This window comes from Saccoglossus kowalevskii, chromosome 2, assembly GCF_978046115.1.
Source record: "Saccoglossus kowalevskii chromosome 2, keSacKowa6.1, whole genome shotgun sequence".
In the NCBI taxonomy this organism is placed as follows: domain Eukaryota; kingdom Metazoa; phylum Hemichordata; class Enteropneusta; family Harrimaniidae; genus Saccoglossus; species Saccoglossus kowalevskii.
Window position 1 is genome coordinate 32,747,093 of NC_140642.1, and position 21,703 is coordinate 32,768,795.

At 34.9% G+C, this 21,703-nt stretch overlaps 3 protein-coding genes across 3 annotated transcripts; all 3 read right to left on the reverse strand.

Moving 5' to 3' along the window:
* Positions 1 to 355: 355 nt before the first annotated feature.
* Positions 356 to 3,195, reverse strand: LOC144363442 (small ribosomal subunit protein uS14). The gene is made up of 3 exons (XM_078014104.2): positions 3,060 to 3,195; positions 1,629 to 1,728; positions 356 to 590 (listed from the first exon to the last, which is right to left on the reverse strand). Exons 1-3 carry the CDS (start codon positions 3,119 to 3,121, stop codon positions 582 to 584), a joined length of 171 nt encoding a protein of 56 aa, XP_077870230.1. The 5' UTR covers positions 3,122 to 3,195; the 3' UTR covers positions 356 to 581.
* Positions 3,196 to 8,139: 4,944 nt separating this feature from the next.
* LOC102806649 (uncharacterized) lies at positions 8,140 to 12,451 on the reverse strand. The gene is made up of 5 exons (XM_006812446.3): positions 12,296 to 12,451; positions 10,645 to 10,788; positions 9,592 to 9,703; positions 9,040 to 9,194; positions 8,140 to 8,498 (listed from the first exon to the last, which is right to left on the reverse strand). The coding sequence occupies exons 2-5, from the start codon at positions 10,745 to 10,747 to the stop codon at positions 8,425 to 8,427; spliced, it is 444 nt and encodes a 147-aa protein (XP_006812509.1). The 5' UTR covers positions 10,748 to 10,788; positions 12,296 to 12,451; the 3' UTR covers positions 8,140 to 8,424.
* A 3,026-nt stretch (positions 12,452 to 15,477) lies between these two features.
* Positions 15,478 to 21,460, reverse strand: LOC100376557 (uncharacterized). Its single transcript, XM_078014103.1, has 7 exons — positions 21,290 to 21,460; positions 20,340 to 20,502; positions 18,090 to 18,192; positions 17,608 to 17,654; positions 16,715 to 16,771; positions 16,337 to 16,393; positions 15,478 to 15,944 (listed from the first exon to the last, which is right to left on the reverse strand). Exons 2-7 carry the CDS (start codon positions 20,455 to 20,457, stop codon positions 15,868 to 15,870), a joined length of 459 nt encoding a protein of 152 aa, XP_077870229.1. The 5' UTR covers positions 20,458 to 20,502; positions 21,290 to 21,460; the 3' UTR covers positions 15,478 to 15,867.
* Between the last annotated feature and the right edge of the window lie 243 nt (positions 21,461 to 21,703).

Genomic DNA, 21,703 nt, shown 5'->3' on the forward strand with positions numbered 1-21,703 from the left:
AATTTTTTGTAAATTTTTAGTAGTTTAGGTGAGCTACTAATTTTGAACAATGGTAGTCACAATTCAAGAACAAAATTTGGCAGTCTGTACACCTGTACTGTACTGTTAATTTTGAGATCTGGCCAAGTAGGTGATTAGTACTGCAATGCAGTTTACTTTGATGCAAGAATGCATCAGGTGCATTAGTAAACCTCAACAAATTTGTGGTATAACAACCAACAGGTTATTTAAACACTTACCAAATCAATACGTTTTAAGCGGTAAGCATCCTCACAGATGCTGGTTAACGCTTAGTGTAAAAACACCATAGTCACTACAAATCCCATAAACTTATAAATTACAGAACACACAAGTATATGGTAATAATAAAATGAGACACTTTATTATAAGAAAACAGGCTCCATCTCAAAACATACAGGCCATAAATATAATTTATTTGGCCATGTAGGATAGTTTTGTGGGAACTGCATACTGTAGAATATGTTTCTATCGAAGACAGTCCGGTTCTTCAAATACCATTTCACCATAATTGCAGTATATTTGATATGAAGTCCATCTTCCATTACCATACTGTGTTATAATTAGTCAAGCTGTTGAAGACAGAACAAATTAAAATTATTTGATGAATGACGGCAATGTGATAATTTACACATGGCTACTGTATTTCGCTATTAGGAACATACATTTTTAATGAAAATACCACTGTTTGATCATGGACAGTCTTTGATGTACGAGTATGCGCTACCAACAGAGCAAATACGGTAGAGTGGTTTGACACCAAATCAATGTTATATACAGTTATACATTAAGTGCAAGGAATGGCAATTTTGGCTCAACTAATCCATTAATGTTGTATACGGCGTAGTATTAAATGACATCCATCAAAGATGTACAGGGGGAGTGTTAAAACTCACTACCCCAAGTTTTGTGAATCTTTGTAAGAACTGGTAGAACTTGAAATGTTTTGAATGGTTGTCTGATGGTCTATCTAATGTTTGTTATAAAATCCATCATTCAACAAGTAATTTTAATTCTGACAATCACTGGCCAAGTTGAAAGCGAGTCAAACCATAGATAATACAAATTGTGTGTCAAATTTGATTCAATCAGGACCACCATAATGTTTTGGGACAAAAACATTGTGTACTGCAGACTAGTACATGCATGTTGTTCTAGTAAGTAGAGAACGCTTAGGCTGAGTTGAAATTGCCACTCAGAACTACATGCAAGTCAACTCTTTCTCGTAAGCTGGAGAAACTAATATGGACATAGCGACTGAATTTCCAAACTCAAAAAAAACAACTTAAAATAGCATTTGTATGCAGTATCAATTTACAGCAATTTTGTATAAAAAAAATTGGCAGAGTTTTTCATTGTTTGTCTAAATCCAAATAGTCGAGTAATGCAATATTTTGAGAGTTCATTCCTAGAAGCAGGTGTTAATATAAATGATATGCCTTCAAATGATGGCACCACCACACCCATTTTTATACAGAAATTTAGGGGGGGGGGGGGTCCTTCACCTGCAAGCTTTTATGTTTTCTGTATGAGTTATTGTCACTGAGGACTCAGTTCCCAAGTGTGACAACCCCTCTGCTTTAAGGCAATACTACAGAGCAGCTGCTTACCTTCTTGAAACCAATATCATCCGCATATTGCCTAAAACACTGTCTGCAGATATTTAATCCATATTTTCTTATAAGACCATGTCTGTTTCCACACACACGACTGAAATATTATATAAAACAAAAAGTCTCTTTATACATGTATCTATATATAAAAACTAAATTGTTTTCAACAAAATGTGAGCAGATGTCACTGACCCTTGGGCTAGCCCTGCGTACAGTGCTGTGTGTACGGGGACGCGTTCGGTTGGTAGATGTCCCCACCACAGCCCTGCGTACTTCCATAGACAAAGTCCGGGAGCGCACCGTAATTGGTGCGCAAGTTAAAAATAAGTAGTTTCCCAGCCAAAATCGGTTGAAATGACGACAGTTATCCGTAACAACCATTATAAAGTTATCTGAAACTGAAATGTCTTTAAACAAACGACTAGTAAAGACGGACAAATTGTAAACGCGTAGATACCAGAGGAATTATCCACCAAACGCCGCTCTGGTATCTACGCGTTTTACAATTTGTCCGTCTTTACTAGTCGTTTGTTTAAAGACATTTCAGTTTCAGATAACTTTATAATGGTTGTTACGGATAACTGTCGTCATTTCAACCGATTTTGCTGGGAAACTACTTATTTTTAACTTGCGCACCATTTTACGGTGCGCTCCCGGACTTTGTCTATGGAAGTTTGCAGGGCTGTGGTGGGGACATCTATCAACCGAATGCGTCCCCGTACACACAGCACTGTACGCATGGCTAACCCCTGGGCCTGCTCCCTAGAGAATCTTCTGCTCAACTGTAGTGCAGTGCAGCTAAGAATTTCCCTATGATATTACCAGGGGTAGTTTACTACACACCCCTGTTCATCATCAGTGCATATTGCAATACATTTATCTGCATTTTTGCCTCCCATAGGTCAAAAGTAAGTCGCCTATTTATTTCACCTCCACATTTTAATGGAGTTGCACAAAATATTGAATACAAGCCCCAAAACGTTACATTTTCTGAAGCAATTTAAATAGTATTCGTTCTCCGAAACGTGTGCACTCACGGTCGAAATGAAAGTCTTTGACATGCTTCCAATATCCGTGCAAATATAGGTCGTTTTACACCATCGGCGTCCAACACATTAGTATTGCATTGTACGAAGAAATAACAAGCGGAAAACTCAATTAAGTGCAATGCCAATATGTATATCGCAAAGAAACGGCCTACCTAAGTACAGGTAGTACAATGAACATTGTCATTATATCTAAAGCAAAGCACGACTTGGCTTGTTGTGGCATGGCGCCGCCATGTTTTATTTTGATTCGACTTCCATACCCGACAGCCGAAACATTACCTGACATTTTCGTCGCTTTGAATTGTAAATATAGGTATAAAATAGCGCCAGTGGGAGCACTAATATATTAGGATTATTTCTGATATAAATTATTTCATACCAATATCTAGATCCTTGACCAAATTTCCTTGGATGTGAGTACCATAACGTTTGAAAACCCATGTTGGCGGCCGTGTGAGAAAAAGGACGAGCATGGGTTTACCTGAAACAGCAGTCACTCTTGTACCCACAATGCATTGCTTTGTCGGTCACAAAAAATCTTCATACACGGCGTGTCATAAAGAAAAAAGTAATTCATAATGAGTGAATGTATAGAATTTTATCACTTTCACAACTTGAATATTATGTGTTACAGACAAAAAATTAACTTGACCTCATGTACGCTTTTTTGTGCTTTCCTAATGCATCATGGTCAAGGATCATGTTTCACCCCGTTCCCGCCAGCTGAGTATGCTAGTTGTCGCAGTATTAAACAAGAGAACTGGTGATGGTTGTAGAACCATAACTGCCTCAGCTCTAAGATTGTTATGTAATACAGGGGAATGTAAAGGGACATGTATTGTAGTGTTACCTCTGTGTAATTTACAATATATCCGCATTAACCTTCACTATTAAGGACTAATATGGGAGTAGAAGCAAGGCTACGCAAATTTGCGAAATAGTAGTTAGTTAGAATTATCAGACATTGTGGGATACAAAGAAGTGGCATATTAACCCAACAAACATACTCGCACATATCCATACATATCTTATTGTGTGGGGGAAAGCTGTCATGTACACATTCATAATAACTGGAAATGGTTTCACAACAGAAAACAAGTGTTATTGCTGTAAATAATTATGAACAATAAAAACTGAAATTTAGAAAAACCATGAACAAAAAATAATGAAAGTCTGTGATTTTCTGCACAGTTTCCAGGAAATTATCAACCGAACCATAACATTTATAAAAAGCACAGTGCTGAGATTCACTTCGAGTATATCAGAAATATAATCTTACAATTGCATACGAGTCGTCAAAACGTACAGTTTGGTGACATAATTCAAATTTTGTATAGTTCAATATGCATACAACCACCCATGTACTAGTACATTTTGGCAATAAACCCCTCTTTCACATTGTGCAAATACAAACAAGACATTAAACCTTCCTGACAGTAACATGTAAGCGTTGTATTAACCCGAATGAAATGTCTTGAGTCACGACGAATACTTCTATCGAGTCGCCCATTTAAAAACCGCTTCAACTAGCCATGGGCAATCAATAATGTGCGGGGTCATTAATTAAATAATATTAATTTTATTAACACTTACACATTCCCCGGAGGGATTGGCAATGGCTATAAATGTTTAAGAAAGAATAAAAGGTTAAAAAAATTAAATAAATAATATAAAATAAAAACATACAAAAATCTAAGCTAATACATTACTGTAACAGAGAAAGAAAATATTAAGACTAAATTATTATACAATAAAAAGATGGAAAAAATGCAAAACTTAACTGTGAACGAAAATTGTCACTGGGGTTGCTGTCTTATTTCAAAACACGTCTTTAGGCACCTTGCTACAGGGAGTGTTAGACCACTGTTGTTTAGCAAGGCTATGAATTGTGTCTTTGGTGACAAATTTTGGTTTTTGTCATTTCAAATAAGACATTTTTATCGGGGGTACAACTTTTGCATGACATCATTAGGTGATATTCATCTTCTACTTGATTCTGGTCACAAAGGTTACATAATCTATTAGCAAGGGGTATTCCGTTGTGTCTGTCAGTCACAATATTTTGTAGGGTAACAAGGTAGGTTTCAAAAGCAAAATTGTTTTTTAATTCTCTGTATGTTCTTAATTTATTTATATTTCATTTTGGTTTGATTAATTGTCGTTTTGTAATTCACTTTTCCAAGTTGATATATAAATGATGTTTGTATATTTTTATTAATTTGTCCTAATTGCCTTGTTGTTAGAATTTCATTGTTGTCAACCAGGTTATACTGGTTGATGTTAATCAAAAGGGAGTCTACCATTTACTATTAATTTCTTAATATTAATAATTTACTATTAAACTCAAAAACATCGTAATGTTATTACTTCTACACCAGGCAACACCAATTAAGACCAACATCGATTTAGAATTACTGTGGTCAATGACATTGACATTTTTTGCTTTTCCATAAAGCAGCAGTTTCCCTTTTTTAATAATCAAAACTACCCTTGATACCCTGGAAAAGTATGTCCATTGTTTCACAACAACGACTGTCCCAAGAGATTTTCGTCTTCTCAATTTCTCAAGATAAACGTCCCAGGGTTGTTTTGTTTACTAGAAGGAAATGTCTTTTGACAGCATTACTTCAATTAATTTCCATTGCACAAAAAGCAGCAAATACTCTTACTGAAGCACAGAATTGGCATGATTTTTTCCCGGCCATTCACGCAAACTGCAAATCAAGACTTTTACCGCATCCATAGTTATTGACAGCCGATGGATGATGATGGATGTATTGTGACGTATTTTGACCCCCGGATTCTGACCTTGCATTCTTGCCACATTTACTTTCATACCCGTTCAATTTCCTTTCATTATTTCATCCAGATTCCATGATATTTTATATTTAAAACCAACCTTTATTTCACAGTCACTCAAGTTTTCACTTTTCTAAAATTATCTTACTGATCAAAAGACTTTTCACTCCCATCATACAATCTCCCATAGTACTTCCGCCGACACATCGGCGATCGCCAACATATCTACAAATAACCTCGCTCTCAGGAGCTGAGGAATGAGAAGAAATTTATTCCACGAGAACAGGGTTATACAAACAAAAGTAAATAATAATAATAATAATAATAATAATAATAATAATAATAATAATAATAATAATAATAATAATAATAATAATAATAATAATAATAATAATAATAATAATGTGTTTTTTTAACTAGTCTGATATGTTATCCTGTCATATGATAATCACTACACATATAATCTTTGATCAGTAAAGTATAGACAAAATTAAGCTAATTTCTGAATGAAAGAATATAGAATATCACTGTAAATGAAAAAAAGTCTGTGCAACAAAACCAACAGTATTTTAATATAGCTCACTACCAGTGATTATATCAGTTTACCATTACAAACTGTTACATTTAAAACTATCAATATTGATATTTTGTTTCAGCACTGCTGGGTGGCTCAAAGGGGTGTGGGTTGCTTTTTCGTTCAGTCAGCCTTGCTTGATTATTACGAATGGGTTCAGTTAGGGAGTTCTAGCGATATAATTCCACGTTCATCAAGGTGATTTCTTCGAAACATACAAAATGTACCTGGTTACATGATGGGTGCGTGTAGTTGTGCGTGCGATGGAGATGGCAGGTAATAATCATTAAGTTGCCACGCTAAGAGGTCACGGGTCATTTGGTCAAACAAGTGTAAAATTTACTGCACTTTTTAATTGGTTGAAAAGAAAAGAAATGTATGTAAACGATCTTTTATTCTAGAGAATCAAAATAGGACTAAACACAATAGCTTTCATGACACAGAATTATATATTAATTTGGAATATAGTGGTGAATTTAGTAAATGAGGGCTATTTGGAAGGGGGCTACTGTTTTTCGAACCTCCTGGCTATATGTACGAGCCTTGTAGTTTACGTGTTCGTCGCATGCCGGTAACATGTTTAGAATTGACGCCCTCAATCGGTGAACCGGTAAACAAATTGCGGGGTTTGCGTGATCATGCAGTTTTGCAAATAGTTATCGTGCATGCCGTGAGTTTGTTAGCACTGCACAAACTGTTAATTATATTGAAATTTAATAAATTAATATAATCGTTTTGGCACTTTTTGTAATTTCTGACTTGTAGTTACGTCTTCCGAACGTCAGTAAAACCCCCAAAGATGATAACTCAGAAGCTTTAATTCAACGATTTCATCTTTGAAATTATGTTTTCTACCCCGTGACCTATCCACGCATTATTTCGTTTTCTCAAAATCTTACTTTATCTTGTCAATTGCTTACAATAATTTCAAGTAATTTTTCGCATTGTCATTCTTTAGTGTCTCGTATCTGCAAGTTTAACTTCAAAAGTTCCGAGTCGTCAATTCGTTACAGAAATGTTTGTTGTTTGTTCTGTCCTGCCATAACTGCTGTATTACGCGTTTCTCTTTGAATGTAGCCCATTACGTTTCATTCTATATCAAGGTGGTCTCGGTCACGAATCCGGGGGGGCTACTTCAACATTAAGTGGGTAAGGGTGTGCAGCCCACCTCTCGTAAACCATACTCACTTATAAACAATTTGCTTCTATTTATATACCCACTTCTAAACACAAGTCTTTTCAGGGAAAAAAACACAGCTCACAGCTTTCGCAACCAGTGAGCGCATCCGGGCGATGCTTTTTATTTCCGGTATTTGGCTTTGAATATAAGGACCTGTGAAAAAGCAAATAAATGCTACACACTTCTTAACCAAAACATTGATAAATGACCACCCACTTCTAAACAAAATAACGTGAAATGACACCCCAGTCGGGCAGCACATACCCGTATCGCACCTCTATGCAAGTAGCCCCCCCCCCCGGTCACGAATCTGTAGTGGCGTATTTTCCCCTAAATTCAGACATTATTTTAAACATCTTAAGTTGTGTGGAGGTGAACTCAGATTGCCGTGTATGTGTCGATTAGCTCCGAGAAATCAAATGTGAGTGTCATTCATTCGCACGCCTGGATGTCATCTCAGCTCATTTGCATGTAGTTTTAACCGTGTTTTTTTATTCTGAAATAACTATATTGTTTGTTGTATCGTGGTATTGCGGGGGCAGGGAGGTTGGGTAAACTAATATGTTTTAGTAAAGCCGATTGTACAATCCCACACAATGAATACATTGTGTCTGATTTAATATAACACGGGTTGTGTTCATTTTTTAATTGTTGTCTTCGAACTGCTGTTAATAGTTCTTGGAATTTGCATATATTACTCCGTATTTGGAAGACTTTTGCAAGACAGTGTGCGCTTTACTAGACTATACGCCCTCACTCACCTACCTACCCAAATTCAGAACTGTGTACAACTAGTGGGTCGGCTGAAACAATGTCGATAGTTGAGAAATTCATGCGCCAAGCGAGAGACATGCAGTGCAATAATTAGTTTAATGGAATGTATATTGATCGATCACACTATGGTAATTTTTGAAAATGTATATATATTAATATAACGTATAAATCGTTATAAACGTCGCTTCGAATAACATTTCAAAAACTATTGTAATACGATATGTGTAACTTATTATATACAGAACTATATTTACAACAAATTGTATATCCACCGTATTTATGCAGTCTATACATATTCGATTTGGAATACACACGTCTTCAAAGAAAATATACAACGCTATACGCAATGTTATACTTAGTTAAAAATCTCGTTGTTATAGATACACAATTAAGTTGCATTATGTCATATATTTCATGTCACACCTCGACTGGTGTCATTTGTCCGTCTGTACTTCGTGATAAATTCGTTCGACTGGAATATCCGGAAGACTCTATTAAAAGAAAGAGAGAAAAATCTTGAGAGAAATGTCGTATACATATTTGCGTTTGGAAAGAAGAAATCAAAAATGTATTTCAGTTTTGAAAAAAAAATATTGAAAAGCGGAAATATTGTCAGGAAATGAACAAATCTCCGACTATTACACCATGAAATGTGCATGGTGAATATGAAATCAATCTAGTTTACAGATCTGAACAATATGTCAAATCAAATATATGAATTTTGACTTTAAAAAACAACCCAAAAAATATAATAAAGCCATGATACACCCCAGACGCTTTAAATAAAAAAAAACACAAAACTGAATAACGACGTTCAACAAGTTAATTTTGTTTGACGAAATGCACCTGCATATTATGATATGTGCATGATGACGTACACCTGGCAATATAAATAATGTATATATGCATTGAATGGAAGATCTGTAGGCTTGCCGTAAAAGTTTGCCGTAAAGAGGTGTACAACAACGACGATGACGATAAGGAGAATCTATGTTACTAAGTAGTGCTGTTTTACAATACAACACGTCCTACCATCAGTTTTCTTCGAGCTAGTGCTTACTGTGGAGTTGTTCATCTCTTCGTCGTCAGTATTTGGCGGCTGAGTTGTCGACGCTTTTGTTTTTATAGGAGTTGGAATCTCGCTATGGGGTGCGTCTGAGCCCGTCGCCGAAGGAGCAGAAAGCACGCTGGAACGTACCAAAGATTTCAGAAAAAAAATAAAAGCTGATTATTTGTAATGTATAAATGAGGAGATACATTTACTAAAAGAATAGTACATGGGCGTGTATTGATAGTTGTTTTACTGGTGTTGAAATACTCAGCGGGATATTAAACTGATGTGATATGCGATACTTGATATCGACTCTTGTGCTATAGCCGCGATTGGTCATGGATTCTTTAGGATAAGTGAGCAACGACTCTTCCCAAAATGCCACTTTTTACAAATCATGAATTTTGAGAAGCCACTAAAGGTGTCCGATGGAATATATGCAACATAATAGGCTCATGTCAGAGAATACAAACAATATTCATGAATCGAAGTTATATATCCGGCTAGTTATGTCAACGATAATAGCAACCTACCAGTTAGAAAACTTTTTCCTTTTCCAAATAATTATTATAATAATAATTATCACTACAGTCAAGCTTATAATACCAATAAGAATAATATACCACTTAAAAAACGATGCGTCGACTATGAAAAATATAGAGATCAATCATTTACCATTCATACAATTTACATTTTAAAAAATATCTATACTATCAAATGATTTTATTATATATACGATATAAAACAATAAAATAAACATTACACCTGGTAGTGGACATAATGTATCCACGTTTTCACCAAACATAACAATATTTCATCAAAAGAAAATATAAGAAAAGAAAGAACTACTCAATGAACATATATAAAAAGAAACTTACTGGCTACTGATTTGATAAGGTATTTTTTAAATGAAAAAAGACTATGTTGAACATGAAATGAAACAAAAATAACCAAATATAGAAAATCATGATCAGAAATAGTCTAAAAAAATATTGAATCTTTAATCTGGCTTCCGGATGTTGAGAATGTGGAAATCTCATGGAATTAAGATTATAGAAAACTGAAGGTTTCAAGTAAGATACACTCCACGGCATCAACAATACGTATATATCAAAGCTGTAGGTGCGCACGAAAAAGTTGAACAGACATTACCTTGGAATAAACACAAGAGATATTCTATAATAAAGAACACCTGTCTGATCAATATAAAACGACGGCCAATCAGCGATATGAATCAGCAATATCTCGTCCGAGATAACCGAGAGCAGCTGAATATCAAAATTGCTGCTTTAAAGTTACATTCCCCGGAATTTTGTATAACATGCAGAACACCCCAACTTACTATTGTTATCACCGTAAGAAATAATAAAATTGGTTGCTATAGCCACAAATCGTTGTGTCTGATCACCAAATCAAACATAATTTCCATTGTTGTATTTTCTTTATTTCACGAGATTTTTCTAAAATTTTATTAATTATACAGCATCCAAATTTCTTATGATGCCTACAGGAGCCAGCAGAAGGTTTTCTACAGGCCATACAAAGTAGGAATGCAACTTTAATCATGTGCAGTTTTCATTACGTACTTATACATGGGGGTAAGGATAGATTCCATGGCGGTGGTTGACCACATTCACATAATGCTGTACGTGATAGCAATTGGGGTCCTCTCACGTGACAAGACGCCATTTCCAGGGATGTCTAGATAAATATGGCTTGGTATGTTGTTACTGTGGCAGTGGTAAACAACGAAAAAACATGATAAATATGGTTATCCACAAAAAACAAACGATTTCGCGCACTATAAATAAGTCGCGGGTACAGTACCAATTTAGAAATGTATTCCCTGACTAGAAATCACGAATATAAATTAAAACAACTCTGATTCAATCACAAAATAACACCCCGTACACAGTAGCCCATCACGTGCTATGTCCATAACAAATGTGAATGAAAACAGTGAAGGCATACTTGAAAAACAGTTGATTATTGGTGTTTTGACCGGGCTACGTCAGATGAGACTTAAAACATAGACGCTGTTTTGTAGCATGTTGAAATTTAAAACCGTGTTTTTGTATGGGGACTAATCTGGCATCCCCCTTCTCCTAAGTGTGAAGCAATGCATATACATTTGTACATGTGTAGATACATCACACTTTGTATACGCATCAACAATGACAAACCGATCATATAACTCTAGTATTCCTGTTTCAAGTAGGTGGTATTGTTCACACTGCGCCTTTCCGAGTAAAACGGCAGCTCGAGCCCAATTCTAATTCTGCACTACTAAGAATGTTATTGTAAATATATGCAATGCATTATGGGAGAGGACTTTTATTGCTCTATATTATATTTTTGAATTCATTCAACAATCACATATGATTTTTTCATCTCATGTCACTGTGTAAAATTAGAGATATGAAAAAAAAACAATGCAAAAAAGCAAAGAAATTTTAAGCATTCTTCATATCTGGAAAAACGTTCCGGTCACCCTATTGTTTTCGTTTTCGGTATTCTGATTGCCTAACCTCATAAGAAAGAAAGCATGAAAAAAACGACAAATATTCTTTGAACCACTTTAAAAGAAAAATTTGACCATGTCAATCTATGTTTTGTTGCCATGGAAATGGAGTATTGTGTGGGGAGAAATATTTGTTTATTTTTTAAAACCGCTGTCTACCGTACGAATTAATCTTTCTCACCTTGCTTTGTAAACATCGTACATTGTTTGATGTAACAGCGCACACAATGGCTTGAACACAATGGCACTTCAAAGTGCACTTTACTTCCTTAACGACATCTCCGCTTCGAAAGCCGTTAAAAACTATCCTAACATTAGCTTAGGGCTTTACATTTAACAGGGTGATATTTTGAGAGAATAATTTCACCAATATAATGCATACGATAGGATAATTCTTGAGATGATAAAAATATGAATTCATATTTTTGTCATGAATTGTCTAGTAACTAAGTGCTTCGACAAAGTATGCCGGAATTATTGCACATAAATCGGTGACCAACGTCACGTACGGTTACTGGTGAATCGGGTTACCGTGAATAGGTTACTTGAAAGTCAGACAGCACTGAGCGCATATATATCCACAACCTGGGTACTGGGTGCGATGGTATAGCTAGCTCAACTGTACAATCTGATCGGTGAAAACAAATACGGTAACATATTCCAATAAAACTTATATAACAACCCATTATCACAGTAAGACTGAACGGTGCACTTACCTAACAACACCCGTGGATTCGGTTCAATGTTCACGACAATCGAAATACATAAGTTGGGTGCAAACGGGACACCGCTTCCCAATGTGAGCTTGATACCGACACCATTGGTTTCTTCAAGACAATGAGCTGTTACAAGCCAACGTATTTAAAGGTTATTTTCGGGTATGACTTCATTCAAATCTTACCCGTGTTGTCCACACAGTAGACATTCATATTACGTGCACTTAAAGTGCGATAGTCGTCGCGCAGCGCGTGTTCGAATTTCATGTAAATAAACAAATTGAATGTATTTTACACGCGTTGTATACGTCGCTATGAGTCCCATATCGAACAGGACGCGGCGCGACGACTGCCACCCTTTAATGTAATTACTGGTTGCAATGTGTGACACCCATTTTCTCAAAGGAGGTGTTCGAATTTCATATAAATAAACAAATGTATTTTGCACGCGTTGTGTACGTCGCTGTGAGTCCCATATCGAACAGGGCGCGGTGTAACGACCACCGCCCTTTAAATCATATTTATTTAACTACCATTTTACCAATGATTCAGAATGTTGGACCGCTTCCTCGTTTAGTTTACAGTTCCCCTTGGGATATCAGTGTCAGTCTCTTTAAGTTAGATTGCGTCATAGCCCAGTTTTATTTATACTAAATGCCAAGTTTTCAACTCTGATTCATGTCTTTTGCATACCACAATGATCAAGCCAATTTCTATTGGGATTTATTTGGTGTAAAGCCGGGTTTTCCAGTTTTTATAGATCACGTGACAGTTTTTAGTGCCTGTCATTCGATTTCGGACTATATCACGTTCACAAGTTCATCATTATGCAGTTCTTTTAACACCCATCTCTCACAAATTCACTATGCACATCTTATTAGAACGATGGCAACTCATTCCTAAACGGTCACGGCTCGTACACACATGTACTGTAGCAAAATCTCCAGGGCTTTTAAAGCGGGAGGGTCGTCACCTGCGCACGCGCGGGAATTGAGTCCCAAGCGACGATAACAACACACGCTAAAAACGCAAAGGCTCATCGGTAGACGCTTGTTCGTAAACAATGACACGTTATGGCCACCTGACACATGCGCAGGTGACGACACCCCCACTTTAATGCCTATCCACATGAATATAGGAAAGGTACTCTACCCTTATTTATCGAGAACAAAATGTGTGGAATGTTATTAACTACGCTCGCCGAATTTATTTGAATACTAGCAGTTGGTTTGGGTGGCAGATTTTTAGTTCAGGAATATATCGTCCTCCCGCGCTTAAATGTTCCGACACGAGTTAAAATATCACAGAATAGCTAGCGTGCACTTTGACAACTTTTGTTACACATCGGATGTTTCAGGCGATAATCGTAGTAGTCACTGACAAAGCGATCCATCTTTGATCCAATAAAGCCTATACAATTACTTCTATCGAAAAGTGCAATAATATTGCCTATTGCATCAAAAATAGGCAAGGGGTATTTTCAATTGTTTTTATTATTCTAATAATGTAATTTAAATAAATAAAAAACTTAAATTCGTAGACATGGGCAAGCAGTAAAATGCAATCAGCTATTTTATTCGTCCGTAATTTGTACACAGATCTTATTTTTTGTAAGCGTATAAAGCATTTCTACATTAAATGTCATAATTCGTAAGCAATTTCCAATTTTGATTCTTAACCACAAATTATCATATTGGAATTCTCTACCTGAGCCAATCAAACAAATTATTAATAGAATAACTTTCAAAAGTTCCCTAAAACAACATATACTGAACAACGTACTTTAATATTTAAATACTAGCTTTATCACATGTATGATACAAATATTATTTGCAGCTAAACTTTATTTGTACTTGCCCACGATTGTTCCACTAATAATATGATGTGCAGAGTAGCGCATTAACAGCTCCATTTTTTTTCTTTCTTTTTTTCTCTCATTTTTTTCTTCTTATTATTATTTTACTTATTTATTTCTGGAGATTTTGTTTTTAGTTCGTATGTGTATATATGTATGTGTGTGCACGTATATATATACATACATACATATATATATATATATATATATATATATATAGCCTGCATAGAAATGTATATTGGTTAGGATTGGGCCACAGACTAGATTAGTTCGGATGAACTACCTCTGTGGTCCAGACCAAGAAATTATTATTATTATTATTATTATTATTATTATTATTATTATTATTATTATTATTATTATTATTATTATTATTATTATTATTATTATTATTATTATTATTATTATAAGATTACTAGAATTGTTATTATTATTGGTGAAATAAAAAAATCATATATATTATAAAAAATGTAATTAAGAAATTGCTTTATTTGGAAAGTGTAAAAAACAATTTTTTACTGTAAATGAAACTTTCATTTAATTTCCTGTAACAATGTAGAATGCCTTATTTATTCCCTGTAACCTGTACCAGGTATCTCCACTTGCCCCCCCTCATCATTTATATCAATGTACAATATAATACAATACAATACATTAGAATACTATACAACACATTACAAAGCCATACAATATATTCATAAAACACAATTCTAAAACTATGCCGTAGTATTAAATAAACACAATATCCCACGTATTGAAATCCCGGTCTATATATATGTTACATATCAAATTATTGCAACAAACTCGATTTCAACCATCATATCATGCAATGCAACACGTGTATCGTGCTTCATTTCCCCGTCACAAGTGTCATTGCGATTCTCCGGCTCCCAATAGGTCAACCAAGTGCCAAAAACTAGGTATGATATGATATGATTTTGAAATAAACACCAGAGTTTGCTGCTACCTGTTGCATTCACACCCATTAATGTTGCTTTTCTTATTTGTATGATTTGAAAAAAAAAAACTCTCACTGACAACACTAATCATCATAAAGACTTAGATTTTGTACAGTTTATGGGGAATCATATCCGATAAGAGGCTGTGACGAATCTACTGAAATAAAATAAAAGTGCCCTTGAGTAGTTACAACCATCCCAATTTTATGTACGATTTGGTGATTAGATGCTACAACCTCCACTGCAATGCTCCCATATTTCAGGATTTGTTTCCAACTGGACTGAATCTATAATTTGCCATGGGGATTTACAATAATCAGCGTGGAGTGTCTTAAAAAACAGTTTCTTACAATAAATACACAGTAAGGTGATTTTATATATGTGTATCATATAGATTCCTTTTATATAAATTGAAAAAATGAGAAATTACATTTGAATTTGAGATATTTTTTTGAATACCAGTAATCATCCAATAGCAGAGAATTATACAAATTGTCAGTGATTTCAATAAAAAATTATAATATTTGTCTTAGCATTGTTCTGTTCATATATATCAAGCCGTAAATAATTATAATGTATGTCTTCATTTAAAAAAAAAACCCGCAAAAGTGTACATTATGCAATCTAGACGTCTTCCAAGAAATGATATAAAACACACACACGCATAGCAGCAATTTGACTACATTGTATTTTGATGATGGAACGTTCGCAATATTGTCGTTACATTGATAAACACCAAGACACGTCGTGATAGGTAGTCAGGGTTCCTCAATGGAAACACCAGTCTGTGATACAACTGATACAGCTATAGAATGTCCATCACCGTTTGACACTTCTAATAAAAGGACAGACAGTTAAGCATTAACAAATGCTACGTTTATGTAAGTCGTTGCCATTTTTTCGAAAATGTTTACGATTTGTAATTTCAATTAAAAATGTTGTTAATATTTGTATTATATGTTAATGACATTTTAACAATTCAATAATAATGTCGAATAGTTTCAGACACTGAATTAGTGAGTGTCATTTCTCAGACGTTTAATGAGCAGTGCGTTGAAAGAGTACAATAATATATGTTGGTATATATGATACTATATATGGATTGTATTTACGACTCAGAATAAAGATTATGTTTTATTAAAACCCTAATCAATCAATCAATCAATCAATCCATACATATGATAATCGACATTCAAGCTAGTTATTATATAATTAAAGAGTTTCTACCACCAGTGTCTTCTGGGATAGTTGGCTTTGCTGTAGATTTCATCTCTGTATTTACGTCTGTTTTAATAAAATGAATAAAAACGCACTAGTAACTCAATGAATATGCTAATGCATGAAACATCGCCTGTAGTATGTATCTTGGTTGCGAGTTATACAGTTCACAAATCGAAAATAATTACAGATAACACAATGACTGAATTAGTGAGTGTAATTTCTCTGAATTTAATAAGTAGTGTGTTTTTGGTATACTAGTACATGATACTATGGATGGATTGTATTTAAGACTCAAAATATAGACTGTGTTTTATATAACATATTCTATACATGTTGTAACAATCAACATTGAAAATAGTTTTGATATAATTAAAGAGTTCTTACCACCAGTGTCTTCTGGGCTATTGGGCTTTGCTGTAGACCCCGTCTCTTTATTCACGTCTGTTTTGTTTAAAAAAAAAGATGGATAACATTCGTAATAGTAGCTCATTGAATATGGTAATGCATGACACATCGTGTGTATCTTGGTTGCGAGTTATACAGTTCGAAAATAATTACAGACAACACAATGACGTACTTTTTGTTTTGTTTTGTGACATTCTCACAACAATTTGAAAACAATTGCAGGTCTATTTGGAATGAAAACCGATTGGGTAAAACGCCATTTACAAACTCGCATATACTAATACTTCAAGTTCCTATGCATTGAACCAAACAGATGATGGGTATGGTCATTTTATCATAGACCTCATGGTATATGATTTTATCCAACATTTGACATAAGGCAGCAGAATACGTAAATAGGTCAGCAGCCTGGGAAAGTGAGCCCTAATTCGCTGATATAGCTTTGTTCTGGTTGATTATTTATCTTTGGGTGTGTATAATGAGATCTACGGTGGGATGGACTGGTCACCCTTGAACGATTTTAAATAAACATATGGGCCAAAATAAATTGATAGTAATAAATAAACTAAATTAACAATAAATAAACTGTGGAACAGTTCTCATTGTTACAACCACATATTTATGTCTTGAAGCGATCTCACCACTGTAAGAATACCATAGCAACAGCAAATTTACAGTCATTCATACTTTTTATGTGGTATTGTAGTCAATTGCATATGACTAAGAATGTTCTATTTATATTATATTGCCCGCTATAGCAGTTTTGTATTTTTATCAGCTTAATGTTGAGCTAAGTTGCGTATTGGATAACAGGGGGTAATTGGTTGTCGGCCCAAATAACACTGATTTAAATAAATTAAAATAAGACTTACCCGTTGAACTATCCGTAACTCGGGCTCTATTGTGCCACTGTTTATACCTTTGAAATGTACATAATATTCAGATGATTTATATAGGTGTTATATTTCAAACACAATTCATTAAGGTTGTTAGAAAGTTACAAAACATGCACATTTGTACGATTCTAAGCTTCAAAAAGTCGTATGCATTGAGATTTCTACATGATGAAAGTGATTATTAAATGTGGATTATATACGATGATTGTCATGCTACATTGTCCGTATTCGAACGTTAATTGTTAAGCAACAAGGAGGTATTTTTATTGGTGTTTGAAGAAAGTGAAGAATTTGCAATTGAATTTCACATGAACTTTGCGTAGCGCTAAAAAGCCTTCGGAAAACGTACATATTCTGATTTCAACATGAATAAAATATTGTGACTTCATTGTATCATTTTGAGTAAAAAAAATGTATATAATATTTTTTTTTCTCAGAGAAATGATTTGTGAACCTACCAGTTATAAATCTTTTTTCTTTTCCAAATGCAGATTATAACAATAATGATTATTATTATTATAATAAGGATAATAATAATGATACACCACACACATATGCAGTCTATAAAAAATAAAATGTATGTACTAAAATAAAATTTAAATATGAAGTATGTTGTAATAACATACGCTGAGGCATCAGCTGTTCATGGTGATTGTGACTAATCAAGTTCATTTCAGACAAAGCATTTCTTAAGTGATTTGAATAAACATCTATATACCAAAACCTCAATATTAATTCGCTGAAATTATCCCGCAATGATTTACAATAAATATACAGCTTATATCACTTTGGTAGCAGCTGGTCAACTGTTACGCAAGAGATTTAACATGTTTTTTGTTTGTATCAATTCAGTCTATGATAAAAAGTAAATCAAGAAACAAGTTGTATTTTCACACTCATCATTCATAACAGCCATGTCTGGCATAATACAATCACTTCCCCTGACAGACAGGCCAACTAAACAAATTGCCTTTGAGCGGACAGGAAAGCAGCTTTTTCAAATGTTTTGTCATCTGAGCACAACAAATCCACCAATAATGGCCTGGAGGCCTTCAAAAAGGTCACCCCAAGTCGACATCCAGAGACGCTACAGATCGGGAAGGAATTTACAAACAAAAAGTTTCAAGATATGCTGAGAGCAATAACACTTTAACGTCTATGTTGAGAATTGATGGCACGGATTATTTAAGTATTTCACAACACGAATTATTTGCAGTTGAATAGACATCATTGGGCTCTTGGTGCCGAACTAAAACGGCATCACAATGAAGTGTGATAGGTATTTTTGATGGTTAAAAACCTTTCACTTAGGTAACCGGGATTCGGTCGTTTCCACGCTAGGCTGACAAAAGACACACACAAGCTTCGTTCATGTTCCCAAAACGATTCTCTGCCAAGTCCCTGGTTTTTCACCCGAGACAGCATTAAATCCATCTTTATTTCTTGTCACCCCTTAACCAATTACAATCAGTATAAGAGACTCCAAAGCCTTGCCTTCCAACAAACAACCAATCAAATGAAAGTTTTACACATCATAATCAATTAATTACTCGTCAAGCTGTCTAGAGAAAACATTTCTATACATTGTCAACACTAACTAATATTGATGGGGTAATAATCTCGCACTAACATTCCACCAAGATACTACCTTTTTTAAACTCGCAAACAACATTGGTTTAGAATTACAGCTACTGTCTTGTATCTTAAAAACTGCAGAGTCATAAGATGTTTTTGGTTGATTTCGACCAGCTCGCCATCTGGTCTTGTCATTAACCTTTATCAGTATATGTCATGACAACCACTGTCAAACTGACTGAAATATAAATCATGATAGAAGACTGGGAAGCTTATCTTGACTAATGATTTCAGACATTCCATGGTCACGAAATTAATCGGAAGGTGTGGATAGGAAAATATTGGATAATAATGTTCACAAAATTATGGGAATTCGAAGAAAACATTTAATTTAAAATAATGAATCATTAGGAGAGAGTGTGCCGTCATAAACATCAAATATGTGCTGGTGTTATACTTGATCCCAGCAGGGTCCTATGTGATGCAGAATGCGGCAAAGAAAGTCATCAGCAGGATGGGAACATTCGAAACTGGTGAAATACAAAGAAGCCCAAGCAGTTTACTCTAGCACGGCCACATATTGATGCGTCAAAAAGCTTTACCACTGACAATTTATGTATATATACCAATCTGAGCACTACTGCGACAATATTGGTAAGAGGTTTTTGTAAAAACTTATTTTTCAATAGCTTCTCCCTAATTTTGTCACATTTCCAATAACTTGAAAAATGGTTTTCACATGCAGACAATATGATTTAGTTATTTTATGTAAATTGAAATTACATAAAAATGCACTGAAAAATAACAAACGGTAATTAAATATTTGTCTGCTCTGTCGTATTCGATGACACCAAAGTGTCTGTGTAAAAGGTGAATGATTAAAAACGCTGGGAGAGATGAAGAATTTGGAAAAAATGAACAGGAACAAATCATGGCAAAACAGGGGAAATATAACTACAGTAAAATATGCAAATTTATAATAGTAAAATGATATGCGAATTTATCATAGAAAATAATTACAACAAAACTTAGTGAAGAAAACAATACCAAATTTGTTTGGTCTTTGACCATCCCTCCCAGAGTTTCTTCACCGCTACCACTAATAAATTGTTATGCAAATGTACATAACGTACCTTCAAGGGAGAGGCATGGCGGTTCACGTAGATTCCATGCCGGGGGCTCAGTACATTTGCTACACCGCAATGCCGGCGATTGCGTCCATCCCACGTCAGTCAAGTGACAATATGCCATTTATCGTGTTGCCTAGATATCAATGGCGTGGTCTTTTTCTTCCCACTGTGTAAAAAATAAATATGGAAAAGACACGATAGATTTGCTCATCTACGATATATATTTTTTTCCGTAAAATATTCCGTAAAACATTTCTAAATGGAGATGTGGTAAAACAATTGTGCTTTAATTTAGGTTTGAACTAGATTTGTCACATGAATTAAATATTACTATCCGATCATGTTTTCATATAGCTTTCGATTCTTTATTAAATCGCCTAGATTATAATACCCAGCGAAAACGTCAAGGAGGAAGTGAACACTATTTGTACGGGGCATTGTATATTCGCTCTTCTGTTTGACAGCGAATGCAAATAACGCCATTACACTTCATGTAGTTATATGAAATAGTAAAGTCCTATCAATTTAAACGGATTTAGACGATGCTGACGGTTTTAAAAATAAATACATGTGATATACGACACAAGGTAGCGTTGCCATAGAAACGAAGTACGCTCAGTCCTCGGAAAAACACAGCGTGAACAATACAAGTTACTCGAAGCAGAACACACCGTCATGAATAGAAATAGCAACAACTGACACTTCCCGAATTGGACAACTTCTTAACGGGCGTATACCGCATAAAGATATATCGGGTTCTTATCAGCGGCCAATATCATTATAAGACGACCTTGCTAAACTTTACGAAATAAAGTACTAGTTGGTGGTACAAACAGTGATGAACAATCTATTGGAACGGATATATCAGTCGATTATTTACTAAGAACTTCACTGTACCAACCGCTAACAAATGTGGGATAATATACGACGCCATTTTAACGAGAATCACTTACCTAGTTGTCACCTGTGGATTAGATTCGTAAATCAGCAAATCCAAAAGATATGAACTGGATTATAAAACAACGCACAACTGCTCGCAGTGAGCTACATACGAGTATATCCGATTAATTAAAAACAAGGAAACATTTAGAGTTGCTTCAAAACATTGGGCGGTTAAGATCTCCAACGGGTTTGAAGGTTATTTCCGGGTATGACCCCATTCAAACCCTGGTTTCAATAACGTGTTTGCGGTTAAATACTATATTTGTTACAATGTACAGCAGTCCTTCACTTAACGGTAACCAATGGATAACGCCCATACGCCACGTTGCGGATAACGCCCATTGATATTGATATACGTCACGTTGCGGATAACGCTTATTGATATTGATATTGATATACGTCACGTTGCGGATAACGCCCATTAA